The sequence below is a fragment of the Pongo pygmaeus genome, chromosome 10, assembly GCF_028885625.2.
Source record: "Pongo pygmaeus isolate AG05252 chromosome 10, NHGRI_mPonPyg2-v2.0_pri, whole genome shotgun sequence".
NCBI classification, from domain to species: Eukaryota; Metazoa; Chordata; class Mammalia; order Primates; family Hominidae; genus Pongo; species Pongo pygmaeus.
The window spans coordinates 39,590,072-39,609,177 of record NC_072383.2 but is presented as its reverse complement, the minus strand read 5'-3'; the positions used below and the strand labels follow the sequence as shown (position 1 = coordinate 39,609,177).

Genomic DNA, 19,106 nt, shown 5'->3' with positions numbered 1-19,106 from the left:
TTCTCTTTACACATCTTGATAGCATGCTAATTTTCATTTTTTATCAGGTAAAGCAAGAAGGGGAGGAAGTTGAACCTTAAATTTGTTTAGTGACTTTCTCATGGTCACTGAACCACTACTTTTTTGGTATAGGGAGCCAAGGATCCAAATGGAGACTGCTACTATTTCGCGCAGCATTTCCCCACCTTTTATCTCATGGCCAAACTTTTCAACGCCCCAGATGCAACTTCAGCAGTTAAACGCATGATTTTTCCCCATGAATGTGTGTTCGTGTGTGTGTGTATTTTTAAGCCTCCCTTCCCTCATTTTTTGGCACTGGTGCTGCTTTCTGCCTCCAATTTCTTTCTCTGTTACAGCCTCCACACTACAGCCAGAATCTGCTCTCTAAAATGCAAATGTGATCATGTTACTTCCCTATTTAAAAACCCTTCAATGGTTCACTAGTGTTCTGCAGATTAAATTCAAACTCCTTGGTGTGCTAAACAATGCACTCAAATATCTGGCCCCTTCTACGCGCTTATCGCTCATCGTACCCTCTCTTGCATTCACTTAGCTGGTGGTATCAAACTTCTCACAGTTCCCTACACAAGAGCCTGCTTATTGATCCTGCAGCCTGGAATTACTTCCCTTACCCGACTCAAGACTCTAGCGCCACCTTTGCTATGAAGTCTCTCTTGACCACACTCACAGATAGAACTGATTGTTCCTTTGTGTGTGTGCCCACACCCTTACAGGCCTGGATCTTAAGTCTGTATCATTGTGTTGCGCTTATTTACAAGTATCCGCTGTCCCACCCACGCTCCAGTTAGGCCTCTTTATAACGCTAGATACTCACACAGCGCTTGGCACAAGTGATGCTTTATAAATGGTCAATGAATGAACGTAGTGGAAACAGCTGAAGAAGAGGGAGAAGAACTGGGGAAGAAAGAAGCTCTGTGGAGAGAATACTAATTGTTTTGCACATGAAAATAATGAGTCGTGAGGGAGGTCAAAAAGGTCAAAGGGAAGAGCCCTGCCTTACAGGAACTCACTGTCTGCTGGGCGGCGAGGTCCGCATACCAAACACACGAAGCAATGAGATTATCTGGGTGAAAATGGCTCGTGCACATTACAGTACCACAGAAACTTAGAGGCTGGGGGAGGATGGAGAGGAAACTGGCCTAGTCAAGTGTCTTCTAAGTGCTAGGCGGTTTTCGAGCGTTAAACAGTTTAATCTTTACAACCACCCCATGATGAGGATAGTAGCTCCATTTTAGGGACGAAGAAACATGCTCAGAGAATTTAGGTTGCCCAATGTCACAAACATGTGGAAGAAGCATAATTAGAATTTAGGTCAACTGCCTCCAGAGCCCTGAAGCTTTCGCTCCACCTCTCTCGGCGGTCGAGACCCACTGGGCGCCGATTCCCCTGCGCGTCGGCCTGCGCTCGCTATAGCCCCCAAGCGCGCCGCGTTCCGCGCGCCCACACCGCCCCCGGCGCGCCAGCCCTGCGTCCCTCCCACGCGAACTGCGCCGGCGCGTCCAGCCCTCCCGCCCGGGGGAGGGGCGGGGCTGCGTCGCTGCCGCTGACCCTTGGGCGCGCGGCGGCAGAGGCGGCGTCCAGGCTTCCGGGCGGGTAGTCCTTTGGCTCCGGAGCCGCGACTGCGCTCGCCTAGGTGGTGGGCGGGGAGGGAAAGAAGGGAGCGGGCGCAAGGCGGCGGCGGCGGCGGCGGCGGCGGCTGCTGGGGAGGAACTTGTTGCGCCGGCGGCTGCGCGGTGCCGCTCCCTCCGCTGTAGTTCGCCTGGGCGGGCGCGGCGGCGGCGGCGGCGGGGTCGGAGGAGCGCGGCCGGGGCGATGCGGCGCTACCTGCGCGTCGTGGTGCTGTGTGTGGCCTGCGGCTTGTGCTCGCTCCTTTACGCCTTCAGCCAGCTCGCCGTGTCCCTGGAAGAAGGAGCGGGCGGCGGTGGCGGGAAGCCGCAGGCCGCAGTGGCTTCGTGGCTCGCGGGCGGCGGACGCGGCGCCGTGAGAGGCGCGGGCTCCGCAGCGCGTCCCGGCGGGTCGGACAGGTACGGGCAGTTCCCGGTGCGGGGGACGCGGCGGGGCGCGGGCTCGGCCTAGCCCGGGCTGCTCGAGGGTCGGTTCCGCGTCTGCCGCGTCTTTCCTGCGGTCTCTGATCCCTCACTCATTTCCCTCCTTCCCCTCTGGCCGGGGCTAAACCCGGGCTGCTCCCGCCTGAGAGTGTCCCATACTTTCTGTGTTTATCGTTTGACCCAGACATGCGGCCTTTAAAGCAGTTAGAAATTAATTTTCAACTTTTTAAAAAGAGGGTTCTTTGAAAATAAGAGGTGTCCACAAAAGCCTTACTGCTGCCTGGCTAGTGAGAATTTCCTCTTGTTTCAGTGGAGTTCAAGTTGAGATATTTAAACATGAGACTGGCGCCCTAGTTCAGCGTTTAAGGATTGTGTGTGTGTGCGCGTATGTGTGTGTGTTTTGTCTCTCATGCTGATTTTCCTGTGTTAACGCTTACACTTCTAAGTATTAGCCACGGTTAAATTTGGAAATGGCGTTTGTGCGGGTTGTGAAATTTTCTTTTGGAAACACTCAGTTTATTAACTTAGAGCAAATTAAGAAAAATGAGCGGTACTTGGCGTGCTCAAGTCTGTTGTTGGATGGGATGGAGTTACTTTTCTTGACAAATCGGTATTTAAAAAGCGACGTAATGACTCAGGTGGATTTGCACAAATCACTGCCAGAGTGGGAATCAACATGAGAAATGTTTCTGTCAACGCATTATGAATGCTTGAAATCTGAGCGTTTGCACTGCCTTGCAACATGGACACTTCCACCTTGTGTATGGGCACCTCTCTGGGAACGACCTGAAGTGCTCCCTACCAAGACTTGGCAAATACTGCTTTGATATAGAGAAGTATAGGGTTTGTCGGAAGAGGGAGTATAGGTCAGCTGTGGGCTGTTGTTTAACATCATTTTGAGAGTTGATGGTCATTCCCAGAATGAAAGGGGAAAGTTTGGGCAGAGGAGCAGCGTGGAAAGCGGACTTCTCATGTTTTTACCCTGCGATTTGATTACAGTCAGGGTAATTCCTACATCAGGACCCTCAGTTGTCTGTCCTGGGAGAAAGCAATCACTGAAGACTTGGATGAGCTCGTGAAAAATGACAGGTTGAAGCTAAACTGTTTATGGCCTAGTATGTTATTGTGAAGCATTTGCAATTATGGAAAAGAAATTATTTTTCTATGGGGCAGAAGTGTAAGGAAGCAACATTTTAATTAAATATTGAATGAAATTAGATTGATGTTAGCATTACATTTTTAGTGCCTTGGTCTTAGATATTTTATTTTGTGACAGAAATTTACAAATTTTGTTTGCTTGACCAGCTAATTTTAATAAAATTATTTGAAATTTTTGAAAATAGCCTCAGTTTTAATAAACATCCAATAGAATCATTACTGAAAGGTTTTATGTGTCAGGATTGAGTCAACCGAAATGCTGTACTTTTTAAGGTCCTTTGAGTAGCATTACTCTTTATTTTAAATGAGGCGTACATCTAAGTTAGAACTACAGGTGTATCTATCTCTGTAAAAATGTGATGAAGAACAGCATGTCACCACATTTGCGCGCATAAGAAACCATTTGGGCAGGGGAACAGCGTGGAAAAGTTGGATTGTGAAGTTTTACCCTATGGTTAGATTAAGATCATACAAGTTTACTAAGACCTCAGGACTCTATTTTACATATCCTCATTTATAACATCTTTATAGAAATCTCATATAATTAAATCAACTTTTGGCAACGCTCGGTAGCTCACGCCTGTAATCCCAGAATTTCGGGAGGCTGAGTGGGGATGATTGATTGCTCGAGGCCAGGAGTTTGACACCAGCTTGGTCAACAACCCATCTTTACAAAAAATAAAAAATTAAAAATTTAACTGAATGTGGTGTTTCACACCTGTAATCCCAGCACTTTCGGAGGCTGAGGTGGGAGGATCACTTGAGCCCAGGAGTTCAAGGCTACAGTGAGCTATGATTGCACCAGTGTAATCCAACCTGGGTGACAGAGCAAGATCCTGTCTCAAAAAAAAAAAAAAAAAAAAAAATTAACTTTTTTGGCCACCATGAGATACGGTATAGAAATCCCTAACCTCTTCACGTATAAATCATTCGGCCAAGATATAAAGCAAATCAGTTTTGGAGGAGGATTAGAAACTGTATCCTTTGAGTGTTATACAAGAGCTCTTTCTGTAAAGAAAGATAAGGGTCTAGTTTAGATAGCGGACTCAGTGGGCAGTGGGACTATGGGGCAAGCCAGCAGCTTCCTCTTTTCAGTAGTACTTAGATATTATTGCATTTTTGCCTTTTTTGATAACATCTTACTTGAAAAATTATAACTATTTCTCTTTTTATTTTAAACACGGGATCTAGGTTTGTACCCAGTAAGTTCCATTGGTCAGATCTTATAAAAACTATTCATAGTATAGAATTTCATGACGACAAAAGACTTGGAGTCCTTGAAGTAAGAACTTTAAAATGAAAGGAACAGTTTTTCAGTGGAATCTCTTGTCCGTTAGTGTATTCTGTTTGAAGCCATGATTTTAATAATCAGAAAATACATGGGTCTTGGAGTCAGATAAACCCGTGTTCTCAGTATTCTGGCTCTGGTTGCTGTGAGACTTTGCCTAAATTGTGTCACTTGCCTGTGTTTTAATTTCCTCACCTGTAAAATGTAGATAATACTTAAATAATTTTTTTAGCTCTAAAAATAATTTTAAATAATTTTTTATCTTTATTAGAGTATAATTGATACTCTAATAGATAATTAGAGTATAATTGATACTCTAATAGATAATTAGAGTATAATTGATACTCTAATAGATAATTAGAGTATAATTGATAAATAGAAATTGTATATGTTTAAGGCATATACGTATTGATAGTTTGACATACATATACATTGAGAAATGATCACAGTTAAGCTAGTTAACATCATCACCTCACATAGGGTTTTTTTTTTTTTTTGTGGTGAAAGCACTAAAGATCTACTGTCTTAGCACATTTTAGATATACTATACACGTTGTTAACTATAGTCATCAGGCTGTACATTAGATTACCTTACTTAATTTGTAATAGAATTCTTAGTTGTCTTTGATGAAAATTCAGTAAAACTATCTCAAGCAAAACATATTTGTAGGCTTATACAGTTTTTGAAATGAAGGAAAAATTGCAGATAGCAGGGCAGCTCAAAGGACCTTAAGGACTGGGGACTCTTTTCCAGTAAAGACAAAACTTTGTTCATGGGGTTTTTCTGTTCTTGCAGGTTTTATTCTCTAATCTCAAATACAAAATCCTAGGAAAAGGCTGTCATTGGACTTGCTTGGATTGCATGCCCGTTTGTGGACCAGTCAGTGTTACTTGGGATGGGGAACTCTGATTTGTTGACTCTGTGTCACTTGCACATCCCTGTGGCAGACAGAATAACATGATTGGTGTTGGAGAGGAGGGGTGCCTCAAAGGAGAAGGAATGCTGGGTAGGCAGTGGCTGTTCTAGAAGGAGAGACTCAAGCTCTTCAGTGTGGACAGACTGTATTAAGGTGTTTGACAGAAAGCAGTAGTTATTACCGGACATCACTACTTCATACCACTGTGTTGCATTTTAGTTACTTTTTGCATTTTAGTTACTCAGGATGATTAAATTATCATATTTCACTGATGAGTCCTGACATTGATTATCAAAATTTCACCTGTGGCTATACAGCAGTATTGGTAGTGGGGGAATCAAGAAATTACTAAATGTTTCAGTGATACCATTTCTGGACCCACCATGCCCTTGGAGTCTCCTTATGTGTCTCCTTATCACACAGGGAGGTAATTATTTCACTTTCTTTTTTAGATCTGGTTAGGCCATAGAGTTATCATTTCTGCTGGATCCTGGGAACACTAGTGTTACATACTGAGAACTTAATAGAAAGTAAGAGTTTTGGAGTGACAGACTTCAGCTTTGCCACTTACTATGTTGACCTTGAACTTGTTTTCTTCATCAGAGAGAAGAGTGTGATATTGTTTGTGAGAATTGAAATTAAATATTAAATAGCTGATATAGAGTACCTAGTATGGTACCTGACACAACATTTTAGCTAGTATCATTTTGGTAATTTAAATTTTAAGTTGGGATTTTTTTTCTTCTTCCAATTTCTGACCTCTGGGAAAAATTCTGGTCATTGGGCTCCAGTTAAGACCTGTTAAATCAAAATGCCCTGGCAGTGGGGTCGAGGAATTTATGTTTTAGATATGTGCTCCAGCTTGTTATAAAACCAAAAATTGAGAATAGTTTGGGCACTATTTTCACACTACTGTTTTTAGTGAAGTTCCCCCCCCGCCTTTTTTTTTTTTTTTGAGACGGATTCTCGCTCTGTTGCCCAAGCTGCAGTGCAGTGGTGGGATCTCGGGTCACTGCAAGCTCCGCCTCCCGGGTTCATGCCATTCTCCTGCCTCAGCCTCCCGAGTAGCTGGGACTACAGGTGCCCGCCACCATGCGCAGCTAATTTTTTGTATTTTTAGTAGAGACGGGGTTTCACCATGTTAGCCAGGATGGTCTCCATCTCCTGACCTCATGATCCGCCCACCTCGGCTTCCCAAAGTGCTGGGATTACAGGCATGAGCCACCGTGCCCAGCCCTTTTTCCCCCTTTTTTCTGCGGTTATGTTTGAAGAAGAGAGTTGAGTCAGTGAACAGTAAAGAAAGTTGAATTACTTACTAAAGCCACTTTAATCTCTGCTTTGTTATTGCAGAAACATCTTACATAAAACCAGTGCCCTGTACCTTGTATTTTAGGTCATTGAAGGATCGTAGTAGTATCTACGTTACATATTTGTGAAGTGTTATCTTAGTTTCTTTGGGCTGCTATAACAAAATACCATCGACTAGAGAGCTTAGAAACTACAGAAATTTATTTCTTACAGTTCTGGAGACTAGAAATCCAAGTCAAGGCACCAGCAAATTCAGTGTCTGATGAGGACCCATTTCCTGGTTCATAGATGGCGCCTTCTCCCTGTGTTCTCACATGGTAGAAGAGGCGAGGCAGGCCCCTTTTATAAGGCCCCCCACTAATTCCATTCATGGGGGCTCTGCTCTCATGACCTAATCACCTACCAAAAGGCCCTACCTCCTAACATCATGTTAGTAATTAGATTTCAACATATGAATTTTGAGGGGACACATTCAGACCATAGCAAATTCTTAGTCCAAAGCTGACACATAGTATTTAATAAATACTAGTAATTAATTAATTAAAATATTCTGTGCTTTTGAAGGGGAAAGTTACTTGGCTGATGAAAAAATAATATGTACTTTTGATTTAGAAGTCTTATTTTTTTATTTCTGAGACAAGGTTTCACTCTGTTACCCAAGCTGGAGTACAGTGGCCTGAGATCATAGCTCACTGCAGCCTTGACCTTCTGGGCTCAAGTGATCCTCCCACCTTAGCTTCCCGAGTAGCTGTGACTACAGGCGTGCACACCACACCTGGCTTTTTTTTTTTTTTTGAGACAGAGTCTTGCTCCATTGCCCAGGCTGGAGTGCAGTGGCATGATCTTGGCTCAGTGCAACCTCCACCTCCCGGGTTCAAGCAGTTCTCCTGCCTCAGCCTCACAAGTAGCTGGGATTACAGGTGTATGCCAACTGCCCAGCTTTTTTTTGTTTGTTTTTTTCTTTTTGTAGTTTTTAGTAGAGACGGGGTTTCACCGTGTTGGCCAGCCTGGTCTTGAACTCCTGACCTCAGGTGATCCACCTGCCGCGGCCTCCCAAAGTGCAGGCATGAGCCACCATACCCTGCCTAGAAAATCTTATTTTAAAGCAGTAAGATCATTATCGATATGCCATACCTATTGGAAGTACTTCCCCCTACGTATAAACTTAAATTTTGTTCATAATGTGTGTACTGTATGAGGTTTACGATTTTTGTTTTCAGATTGGCTTTTTACTTTATCGTGTTTACCTTTATTATGCATAGGAAAGCTTTCTACCAGTTTTTTCCCCTCCCTTTTTTAGATTTAAATCAATCCAGCTTTGTGGGGGAGCTGGGGGTAGAGAAGGTATATTGTGTGATGCTAACTTTTTCTTTGAAATGGGTAGATGATTGTTTCAGTGTCATTTATATATAAGCAGTCCTTTTCCTACTTGCCGAGGTTTAATGAAATGAGAAATTTAAGAAAAAGAAGGTCTTACTTAGAGCTAGAAATTAAGTTGTCTAGAAATTATTTGTTTATTTATTTATTTATTTGAGACGGAATCTCTGTCACCCAGGCTGGAGTGCAGTGGCACTCTCTCGGCTCACTACAGCCTCCACCCTCCGGGTTCAAGCGATTCTTCTGCTTCAGCCTCCTGAGTAGCTGGGACTACAGGCGCATGCCATCACACCTGGCTAATTTTTTATTTTTAGTAGAGACGGGGTTTCCCCATGTTGGCCAGGCTGGTCCCGAACTCCTGACCTCAGGTGATCTGCCTGCCTCAGACTCCCAAAGTTCTGAGATTACAGGCGTGAGCCACCACGCCCGACTTGGAAACAATTTAGTTGAAAATTAAATATCAGGGATTTGGCAGTATCATGGGAATGGCCTCCTTTAATGTGTCCATAAGCATCTTTGCTTCTGTTGCATAGTCACAGGGAGGGTATACATGCCTTGAAGTTGCATTACTGCTTTGCAGCAGCACTTCATTCATACTGTCAAATATTTATGCTGAATATGCCTAAATTTATCACTGACTTTTTTTTTTTTTTTTTTTTTAATTTGAGATGGCGTCTTGCTCTGTCACCTAGGCTGGAGTGCAGTGGCATGATCTCGGCTCAAGGCAAGCTCCGCCTCCCGGGTTCACGCCATTCTCCTGCCTCAGCCTCCCCAGTAGCTGGGACTACAGGCGCCTGCCACCACACCCAGATAATTTTTTGTATTTTTAGTAGAGACAGGGTTTCACCGCACCGTGTTAGCCAAGATGGTCTCGATCTCCTGACCTTGTGATTCGCCTTTTTTTTTTTTTTTTTTTTTTTGAAACAGATGCTCTGTCGCCTAGGCGGGAGTGCAGTGACGCGATCTCAGCTCACTTTAACCTCTGCCTCCCGAGTTCAAGCGATTCTCCTGCCTTAGCCTCCCAAGTAGCTGGGAGTACAGGTGCATGCCACCAAGCCTGGCTAATTTTTTTGTGTTTTTAGTAGAGACGGGGTTTCACTGTGTTAGCCAGGATGGTCTTGATCTCCTGACATTGTGATCCTCCTGCCTCGGCCTCCCAAAGTGCTGGGATTACAGGTGTGAGCCACTGCACCTGGCCTAATTTTTGTATTTTTAGTAGAGACGAGGTTTCACCATGTTGGTCAGGCTCGTCTAGTATCACTGACTCTTTGATAAGTTTTGCATAGTTTTCACTGAAGCCTCCTATCTTGGACGTTTTGAAATGAAAATTACTTTTTCTAGTTTAACTTAAAAGTACAACCAGGCATGGGTGGCTTGTACCTGTAATCCTAGCAAGGAGGCAGAGGTGGGTGGATTGCTTGAACCCAGAAGTTCTAGACCAGCCTTGGCAACATGGCAAAACACTCTCTCAACAACAACAAAAATACGAAAAATTAACTGGGCATAGTGGCGTGCGCCTGTGGTCCCAGCTACTCCAGAGGTTGAGGTGGGAGGATTGCTTGAGCCCGGGAGGTTGAGGCTGCAATGAACCGTGTTCGCACCACTGCATTCCAGCCTGGGCGACTTTGTTTGTTTGTTTGTTTGTTTGTTTGTATGTATGTATGTATGTATGTATAAAAAACCTCCTGTAATTGGTTTTAAGTAAACTTCAAGTTCGACAACTGTTATTGTGCCGAGCGTTGTTTTATCACATGTAAATACATGTAACCACCCCTAAAATTAGGATTAGGATACAGAATTGTTTCATCACCGCAAAGGTACCTTGTGCTACCCCTTGGTCAGTTGTAGACAAGCTACCTAGAGCTAGATGCTTTATGCCTTATTAAACTTGAGGATGAGCCATAGTAATGTTTTATTTCAGTTTGATCCACAGTGAAAAAATTCCCTTTTAGGACTTCAGTGCTTTTGAATGTCAGTATGGGTATAGTGAAGACATACCCACCTAACTCATATTAATGCTTTGCCTCATTAAAATTATTTAATAGAGTTACCTCTCTGAATGTTGGATGTTTAGTATTATGCTTTCAACAGTTTTAAGCCACTAATAGCCAGAACCTGGATAACTACCTTTACTTTTCCAGTATTTTCAGACTTTAATTTTTCTTTTTGGTGTGAAAGTGTAAGTGCTGTCTTCAGATGAGTTGCTTTTGCTGATTTATCTTTTTGCTTCTAATAAGCCACTGTTACGTCATAAGTTCTCAGTGTGTTTCTACTGTTTATCTTAATCTCCAAAACCAGTTTTTCAAAATGGGAGAATGGATATTTGGGAGTTAAGAAACTATAAACAAATTACTTCACTCCTTACAGCAATATGTAAGTGTTTTATGATTTTTTAGTGGTATGCAGCATATATATTCACTAGTGCATGTGTTCTTATATTTCCAGTAAAGAAAGAAAAACATCTTTCCTATATACTGTGTGTTTTTTGACATTGAATTATGATCAGTAAATTTACCTATAACTTGATTTTTCCCATCCAATTTTGACTGCGTTAAACCTTTGTGAGGTAAATCATTACCCCCCAAAGAAACCCTGTATCCATTAACAGTAACTCCCACTTTGCACTCCTCAGTCCCCCAGTCCTGAGCAACCATGAGTCTACTTTCTATCTGCCTGTTTGGGGCATTTTACATAAAGGAATCACACAGTATGTGGCCTTTTGAGTCTGGCTTTCTTTTTGGCATAATGTTTCAAGGTTTATCCACTGTAGCGTGTATCACTATATTTCATTCCTTTTTATGGACAAATAATAGTCCATTGTATGGATATACCACATTTTGCTCATTATTTGATGGACATTTGAGTTGTTTCATACTTTTTGGCTATTATGAATAATGCTGCTCTAAGCATTAATGCACAGTTTTTCTGTGAACATGTTTTCACTTCTCTTGAGTATATACTGAGGAATTTAATTGGTGAGTCATGGTTGCACAACTCTGAATATACTAAAAACCATTGAATTACACACTTTAAAAGGGAATTATGCTTGTATTATTCTGCTTTGCTTTGTAACAACCCCATATATCTTAGCAGTTTACAATAGCAAGCATTTATTTCTTGCACACATTACATGTCTATGGCTATGACTTGGCTTGATATATCTTCACATCCTGGGATCCAAGCTGAAGGAGCAGTCCATACATTGGATATGCCTAGTCTTGTGGTGGTGGATGAGCAAGAAGCCAGATTGAACAACACAGTCCCATTTGAAGCTTCTACTTTGATGACACAGTATAGTGTCTTTTTATATTATTCTGGCCAAAGCAAGTCACTTGAATAAGGTCAAAGTCAATAAATGATGCAGGGATATATGCCTCCCCTATCAGGCAGGCAAGGCCCATGGTAATGAATAGGGTTGTATAATCCTTTTACAGCTAAATGTGGGGAGTAAATAACTGAACAGTAATACAGTCTACTACACAAATAGAGATTGCCAGTTAAGGAGAAAGAAAGACTAATTGATGCAAGAAGGTCTTTAAGGACTCCTGAGAAGAAGATGGGCAACAAGGGGAAGCATATGGAGTTGGTAACAGGTATGAGACTAGCTAAGGGGAAGACAATTAATTTATATTTCTACTAATCAGCATAGTCATGTCATTAACTGTTCTTCAGTATTCATCTGAGAATGTGAATAAACGGCTCAGTTTCAACTGAAGATTGTGCTGAAAAGTTACGGTGAAAGAAGAAGGTGGAAGTTGCAGGTATAGGAACATGAATGGATGAACCATATGATGTAGTCTGAGTAGGGAGGGAAATGGGTAAAGCAGGGAGCTTATACTTAGGAAGCATGTGATTGGAGGGCTGAGTGATTTCCACACATGTAATGGGATATAAATAATAAGTCTGGGGAGCAAAGCAAGACTTTGTCTCTACAAAAAATTTTTTAAAAATTAGCCAGGCCTGGTGGCACATGCTTATAGTCTTGGATACTTGGGGACTGAGGCAGGACGATAGCTTGAGCCCAGGAGATTGAGGCTGTAGTGAGCTGTGTTTGTACCACTGCACTCCATCCTGAGCGACAGAGCAAGACCCTGTCTCAGAAAAAAGAACCATAATTATTAGAGCAGAGACTAGTCTGAGATGAGGTATTGGTTTGCAGTTTCAGGTAATGACAGGGTCCAGGACTTGTCATTTTTTTACTTTTTCTTCTCTCTCTCTTTTTTTTTTTTTGTCAGAGAGGGTCTCACTCTGTCGCCCAGACTTGGCGTGCATTGGCATGATCACAATTCACTGTAGCCTCAAACTCCTGGGCTTAAACTATCCTCCCAGCTCAGCCTCCCGAGTAACTGGGACTACAGGCACACACCACCATGCCTGGCTAATTTTTTTTTTTTATTCTTTGTAGAGATGGGTTTTCGCCATGTTGCCCAGGCTGGTCTTGAACTCCTGGGCTCAAGCGATCCACCCACCTCGGCCTCCTAAAGTGCTGGGATTACAGGTGTGAGCCACTGTGCCCGGCCAGCATTTGCCATTTTTCACTGAAGGGAAAAGGAGGTAAGAGTTACTGGAGTTAAAGAATTGTGTAACCTGGATGTTGGTTAGGTCTCCCACATTGCAGTATCTGAAATGACATTCTGTTAATCCCCACTAGACAGTATGATCCATGTCCATTTTACTTACTATTGTGTTGCCAGTGTTTGGCCTGTGTAGGCAGTCATTCAGTAGAAAATTTATTGATTACCAAATGAATGGTTAGAGGAAAGTAGGATTTGGTACTGAGACGAGGACTGTGAACCAGATGCTAGTTTTGTGTGAGTTGGGGAGGAACCAGTAGGTTGGTAGATCAGAATGGTGTGGCATTGTGGCTCTTTTACATGGCTAGCAGTTGATGCTGGCTTTTCACTAGGAGTTCAGTGGAGGCTGTTGATTTGCATTCTCTCAAGTGGCTTCTCCATGTGCCTTGGGCTTCTTACAACAAGAAGGTCACGTTCAAAGAGTGTTCCATGAAGTAGGATGTGGAAGTCTTAAGGCAAGGGCCTGGACGTTGGTACAGTATTATATTCAGTATTCTATTTGTCAAAGCAATCACGGAGCCCACTTTAGATTCTGGATAAGGGGAGTTAGATACTACTTGGTTGGTTGGTTGGTTGGTTTTTTGAGACAGAGTCTTGCTCTGTCACCCAGGCTGGAGTGCAATGGCATGATCTTGGCTCACTGCAACCTCCGCCTCCTGGGTTCAAGCGATTCTCCTGCCTCAGCCTCCTGAGTAGCTGGGATTACAGGCAACCACCACCACGCCTGACTGATTTTTTTTTAGTAGAGATGGGACTTCACCATGTTGGCCAGGCCATTCTCGAACTCCTGACCTCAAGTGATCCGCCTACCTTGGCCTCCCAAAGTGCTGGGATTAGAGGCATGAACCACTGCGTGCAGCAGATCCTACTTATTAATAGAAGTGTCAGATGTGTGATCATCCTTAGTCCACCATACTTGGCACCTAGTTTGGTACTAGCAGAAGTGTAGGGCTCTTGGTGTGGCTCAAAGCTTCACAAAATTTAAACTCGTTACTAAGTTGTTCAATATGTTGGTCTTTTTGAATTTAATTCTCATGTCTGTGGCTTCATCATCTTGCATCAACTTTAAAAAAAAAACAAAACAGTGCCCCCAAATACAGTTTAATTGTAATACTGCAAGAGGGTCTTTTGAGTTAGAAGCTCCCTGGTGGATATTTCCTGAGAACAGGGAGTTTGAGGTGTGCTCTCTAGCTCACATGGGCATTTTCTTGAGACTAACGAAGATCAAGTAGTTTCAGTAACTTCTGCATGTTGGCAACATGCACGTTAACTTTTCTAGTCAAATATTTGTAGGAAGATATTTTTGAAATATGGGGTAGTAAAGATACGAAAATGTTAATAGTGGTGGGTAATTTGTTTCTTAGGCTTTAAAAAATTTTCTAAACGGTACTTAATAAAATGTATTGATTGAAGTATTCGTAGAAACACAAATTTTCAAAATTTAATCATTTTTAAGTTGTAGTAAACAGGATTATCATAAGAGAAATTATTATCAGTACTTTGATAAAAAAATTTCAAGCTGACTCTAGTTATCCCTTGATACACAGTGTTTCTCATTCAGGTCTGATTTTAAGACTTATCTGGGGATATTGATGAAAAATTCAACTTCTTAGGCCACTTCTCTGGGGAATCTTGATTAACTGGATATGGGATAGGATCCTCTATCTGTATTTTTAACAAGTGACCTAAGGACCAGGTAGTTTTGGAAAACAACACATAACTGATTTGTTTTGTAACTTAAAGTACAAGTTGAGGCTGCAAATGGTATTGTTAAATATATATAATTTTAATTAATTTTATAGAAAAATTGAATTTGTTTTTGAGATTTCTATTTCCATTTTTCACTGTTGTAGAGTTTGACAGGGGATATGGAATAACCTGATTAGTATCTTCGTAGAACAAAGGTACACATTAGGTGTTGATTGTAAATAAATTGTGGATTGTTGAAATAAAGCTGTGATATCATCTGTATCTGAAAGACGGAGATCATACCTACCTTAAAACATTTCTTGTGAGTCTAAATGGGTGTGAAAGTGCTTGAATCTGAAAATAACTCTAAGTGTTAGTTGTTATTATCATCAGTGAGTCTGATTGTGTGGTAGGAAATCAGACTTAAGAAAATACATAGCCATGCCTGAGAGGGTACAAACACAGATTTTCTAATCAAGTCATAAGTTTTGCTGATATATACACATTTTCTTCTCTTTCTGGTTCAGCCTTTTAAATGAAGATATGTAGCCTTTTGTGCTATGCTAGAATATGGTGTCTCTTTAGAGGAAAACAAAGTTACAATGTAACTTTTTTTGGTTGATTAAGAAATTTCAAACTTCTTGTTCTTTATGCAGTAGTATACACGATTACTTAGGCAGCATTTTAAAAACCACCAGTGCCAGACCCTGTTTCTAGAGATTCTGATTTAATAGATCTTGTGTGGCACCCTCTACCAGGGCTGAGAACCCCTGCCTTAGACTGTTGCCATTTGTGAGAGATGTGATCAGATTTTTGCAAATCAGAAATTTCATAGACCATTTGATATAAGCACAGTAACTCATAATTGAATTCATAATGAGAGAAAACAAAGCTGCATAGTGATGAGATAATGAAGTGAGAAGTGACCTGGTTTAGTGACTCACCCTGACTTCATACATACTTTAGTACCCAGTGACTTTTAGACTATTATTTTGAAAAAAAATCACAATGAAAAACAATTTTTTTGTAATATAAGGTGTTTTCTTTTTTCCTTTTTGGCTCCAACATGCAACCTAACAAGAAAGACCAGATCTTTCATTTTAGCTTGTATAATATGGAACTGAGATAATGTAGATAATGATACTAGACTGTGAATATCAGCATGATTTCCGGGTTTTTTTGGGGCACGGAGGGTGATTAAAAATTTTGTTTGTTTGTTTGTTTGAGACAGAGTCTCTTTTGCTCTGTTCAGCCAGGCTGGGGTGCAGTAGCACAGTCACAGCTTATTGCAACATCAAACTCCTGGGCTCATGCCATCCTCTGACCTCAGCCTCCTGAGTAGCTGGGACTTAAGGTAAATGCCACCATGTCCAGCTAATTTTTTATTTTTAGGTAAATGCCACCATGTCCAGCTAATTTTTTATTTTTAGAGATGGAGTCTTGTTATGTTGACCAGGCTAATCTTGAACTCCTAGCCTCAAGCAGTCTACCTACCTCAGCCTCCCAAAGTGCTGGGATTATAGATGTGAGCCACTGTGCCTGTCTATGTATGTGTGTATGCATGTGTGTATATGTATGTATACCTACACACAGCAGTGGGGTTGCTGGATCATATGGTAGTTCTATTTTCAGTTTTTTGAGGAATCTCTATACTGTTTTTTTTTATAGTGGCTGTAGTAATGTATGTTCCTACCAGCAGCGTATGAGTGTTTCCTTTTCTCTTCCTATCTTTGCCAGGATTTGTTTTTTGCCTTTTTGATAATAACCATTTTAACTGGGTGAGATGTTATCTCATTGTGGTTTTAATGTGCATTTCCCTGATGATTAGTGATGTTGACCATTTTCATATACATCTTGGCCATTATGTTTTATTTTTCAGTTTAAAACACCATACAAGTAGTTTGGGTTGAGGATTAATTTAAAAGCATTTAAAGATCTTCTTTTCCCTTTCTGCCAGCATTGGTGGCATTTTTATTATGTTTGAGGATAAGCAAATATTTTGTTTGTCCCAAAGGGATTTTGTTCTAGGGGTATATGTGTAGCCTGTGAAGAAAATTTTAGAAGACATATTTGTCTGTGTTATCTGAGGAGGGGATTTTAATATATCAGGAGACTTTCCGATGGAAAAACTGTTTCCCAATCTATAGTATAGTCTACCTTCAAGGTTTTAAAGTTCTATTTAAAATAATGGTGCCCTAAGTAAGGGAGAAATCAGTTTTCCAAAATCTTTATCATAGCAATTTGGATTTACAATTTTATTTGCTTTAAAATAGAACAGTAAGTTATCGTGTTACTGAGTAAATTCCTTGTTAGTTCCAAACCAAAATACTCACACAGGACTCTTATTTCTGTCTTACTCTGTTAGGTGTAAAGATTTCCCTCTGTGTTACTGGAATCCCTATTGGATGCTGCCCTCTGATGTTTGTGGAATGAACTACTTTTGGGAAGCGGCTTTTAGGTAGGCACTTAATATTTAATTGGTAGATCAGTGTAGATAAGGTTAGATAGTTGATAATAAAACCTTTGACTGTAATAGGATGTAAAAATGTTTCTTATGATATTATACAAATAATTTATTTTCTGATTGGGTTTTCTGTTTTTCCCATTTTGTAGTTGTTATCACTATTTTTTAGTACATACTGTGTATAAATGCTTTAAATTTTCTTAGATGTTATTAAGACAAACCACTGTTCTTAAGAGAATTTATGATCTAACTTTTGGTAACAGTTGATAAAGTGATAAACTGGGATAAAAATAGGCTTCTACTGACGTTTACAGATATATATATATATAAAATATGGCATTTATCTAAATTAAAGCTTGTGTACTATAGTGGATGGGGACAACTGGAGAAGGATTATATTAGTTATTAGTGGAGAGATTGAATACTGGGGAATAGGAGGATAAAGATAAGTATTTAATGGAAGAGCAAATGGAGGAGCAGCTCCTGGCTACTTCTTCCTTTAATGTTTATTGACCTTTTAAGTTACTGACTAGTTCGGCTTTATTTGCTTCTCTGGATAATGAAGGTATTGGGTCGCCTGACCTCTTAGGTCCTTTCCTGCTCTAATCTTCAATGAAAGAAACAGGTATTGATAAGAATAGGATAAGGCAGTGACTCTCAGACTATCTCCCTGATATAGTGGCAGAGGAGAGTGGGGCAAAGGTTTGAAATGCTCTTCCCAAGAGTAAAATTCCTTAGAAGAGTATCTATTTTTACTGCATCTTTATGATTCATTTAAATAGTCTAGGTTGGGTATGGTGGCTCACACCTGTAATCTCAGCATTTTGGGAGGCTGAGGCGGGAGTATTGCTTGAGCCCGGGAGTTCAAGACCAGCCTGGGCAACAAAAGCAAGACCCTGTCTCTACAAATTTTTTTTTTTTAATTACCCAGGCATGGTGGCATGCGCTGGCTCAGGTGGGAGGATTGCTTGAGCCCTGGAGGTTGAGGTTGCAGTGAGCTATGATCACGCCACTGCGCTTCAGCCCAGAGCAAGACCCTGTCTCAAAAAAACAAATAAATATTAATTCTACTCATATTTGCCACACGCCGTGCTAGGTGGTAAGCACTGGACTCTTGGGTCAGGTTAATTGTGGCTCCATCCTTTTGGAGCTTACATTCTGATGGGAGTTTCACACTGGTAAGCCTGAAATTACAATAGAGTGTGACAAGTTGTTGCTATGATGAGTCATCTTAAAGCATCAGGGAAGACTTCTTGGAGGGAATGACTAGATGATGATCTGGAAATTAGCTAGGTTCAAGGACAGGAGGTCAAGTGTTTGAGATAGGAAGAACTTCATTTTTAAAAACTCTTAATTAAAAGATTTATTTTTAATTGACAATAATTGTATGTATTTATGGGGCAAAAAGCGATGTTTTGGTGTCTGTGTATATTGTGGACTGGGTATATCAAGCTCATTAACATATTTATCATCTTACATACTTTTCATTTTTAAAAACTCTTAATTAAAAAATTTATTTTTAACTGACAATAATTGTATGTATTTATGGGGCATAAAGCGATGTTTTGGTGTCTGTATATATTGTGGACTGATTATATCAAGCTCATTAACATATTTATCATACATATTTATCTTTTTTTTGTAATGGGCACATTTAAAACCTATTCTCTTCGCAGTTTCGAAATAAACATAATTATCTGTAGACACCTTGCTGTGCAGTAGATCTTGAGAACTTATTCCTTCTGACTGGAAGTTTGTATTGTATTCTTTGGTCAACATCTTTCCATCACATACTCTCTCCCACCCCTTCACCTCCAGTGCCTGGTAACCACCATTCTACTCTGTAAGAGCTGCATTTTAAGTATCTATTAATTGTACATATTTGTAAATTCTTGCATTCTCAATGCAGTATGCATCCCATGAAGAACTGGTGGGGAATAGGTTCAAATCAGATAGTTTAGTTATATCCTGTTGCTGTGGAAGAGATTGGGTGATTGAAATTTTAATATGAGCCAAGTAATATTCCAACTTTTAAAAATTAACTTTTAAAGATAATCTAACCTTTCAGTTTGGTTATAATTTTGGATAATTGAAGCTTTGTATGTTTTCATTCTTATGAATATTTGCAAATGAATATAGTATTGACAAGAACCACTTTGCCTTGCCACGTAATTCCACTAGCTGGAAGCTGGGTAAACTTGAAAAGTTCAGCATACTCTGATTTATACAACCCAGACCCTTTTGTAAATTACAGCATGAGTA

General features: G+C 40.8%; 1 protein-coding gene across 5 annotated transcripts in view; it reads left to right on the top strand.

Annotated features, from left to right (window-relative positions):
- The first annotated feature begins 1,560 nt into the window (after positions 1 to 1,560).
- GXYLT1 (glucoside xylosyltransferase 1) overlaps positions 1,561 to 19,106 on the top strand; it is a 63,424-nt gene continuing 45,878 nt past the window's right edge. The window contains exons 1-2 of one of the 5 annotated variants that reach the window (XM_054444230.2): positions 1,588 to 2,045; positions 16,746 to 16,838. In XM_054444230.2, the coding sequence (XP_054300205.1) occupies positions 1,834 to 2,045; positions 16,746 to 16,838 (305 nt within the window). In that variant the 5' untranslated portion in view covers positions 1,588 to 1,833. Of the gene's footprint in view, positions 2,046 to 16,745; positions 16,839 to 19,106 lie in introns of all 5 variants that reach the window. The other 4 variants (XM_063672632.1, XM_063672634.1, XM_054444231.2 and 1 more) reach the window with 4 other exon arrangements.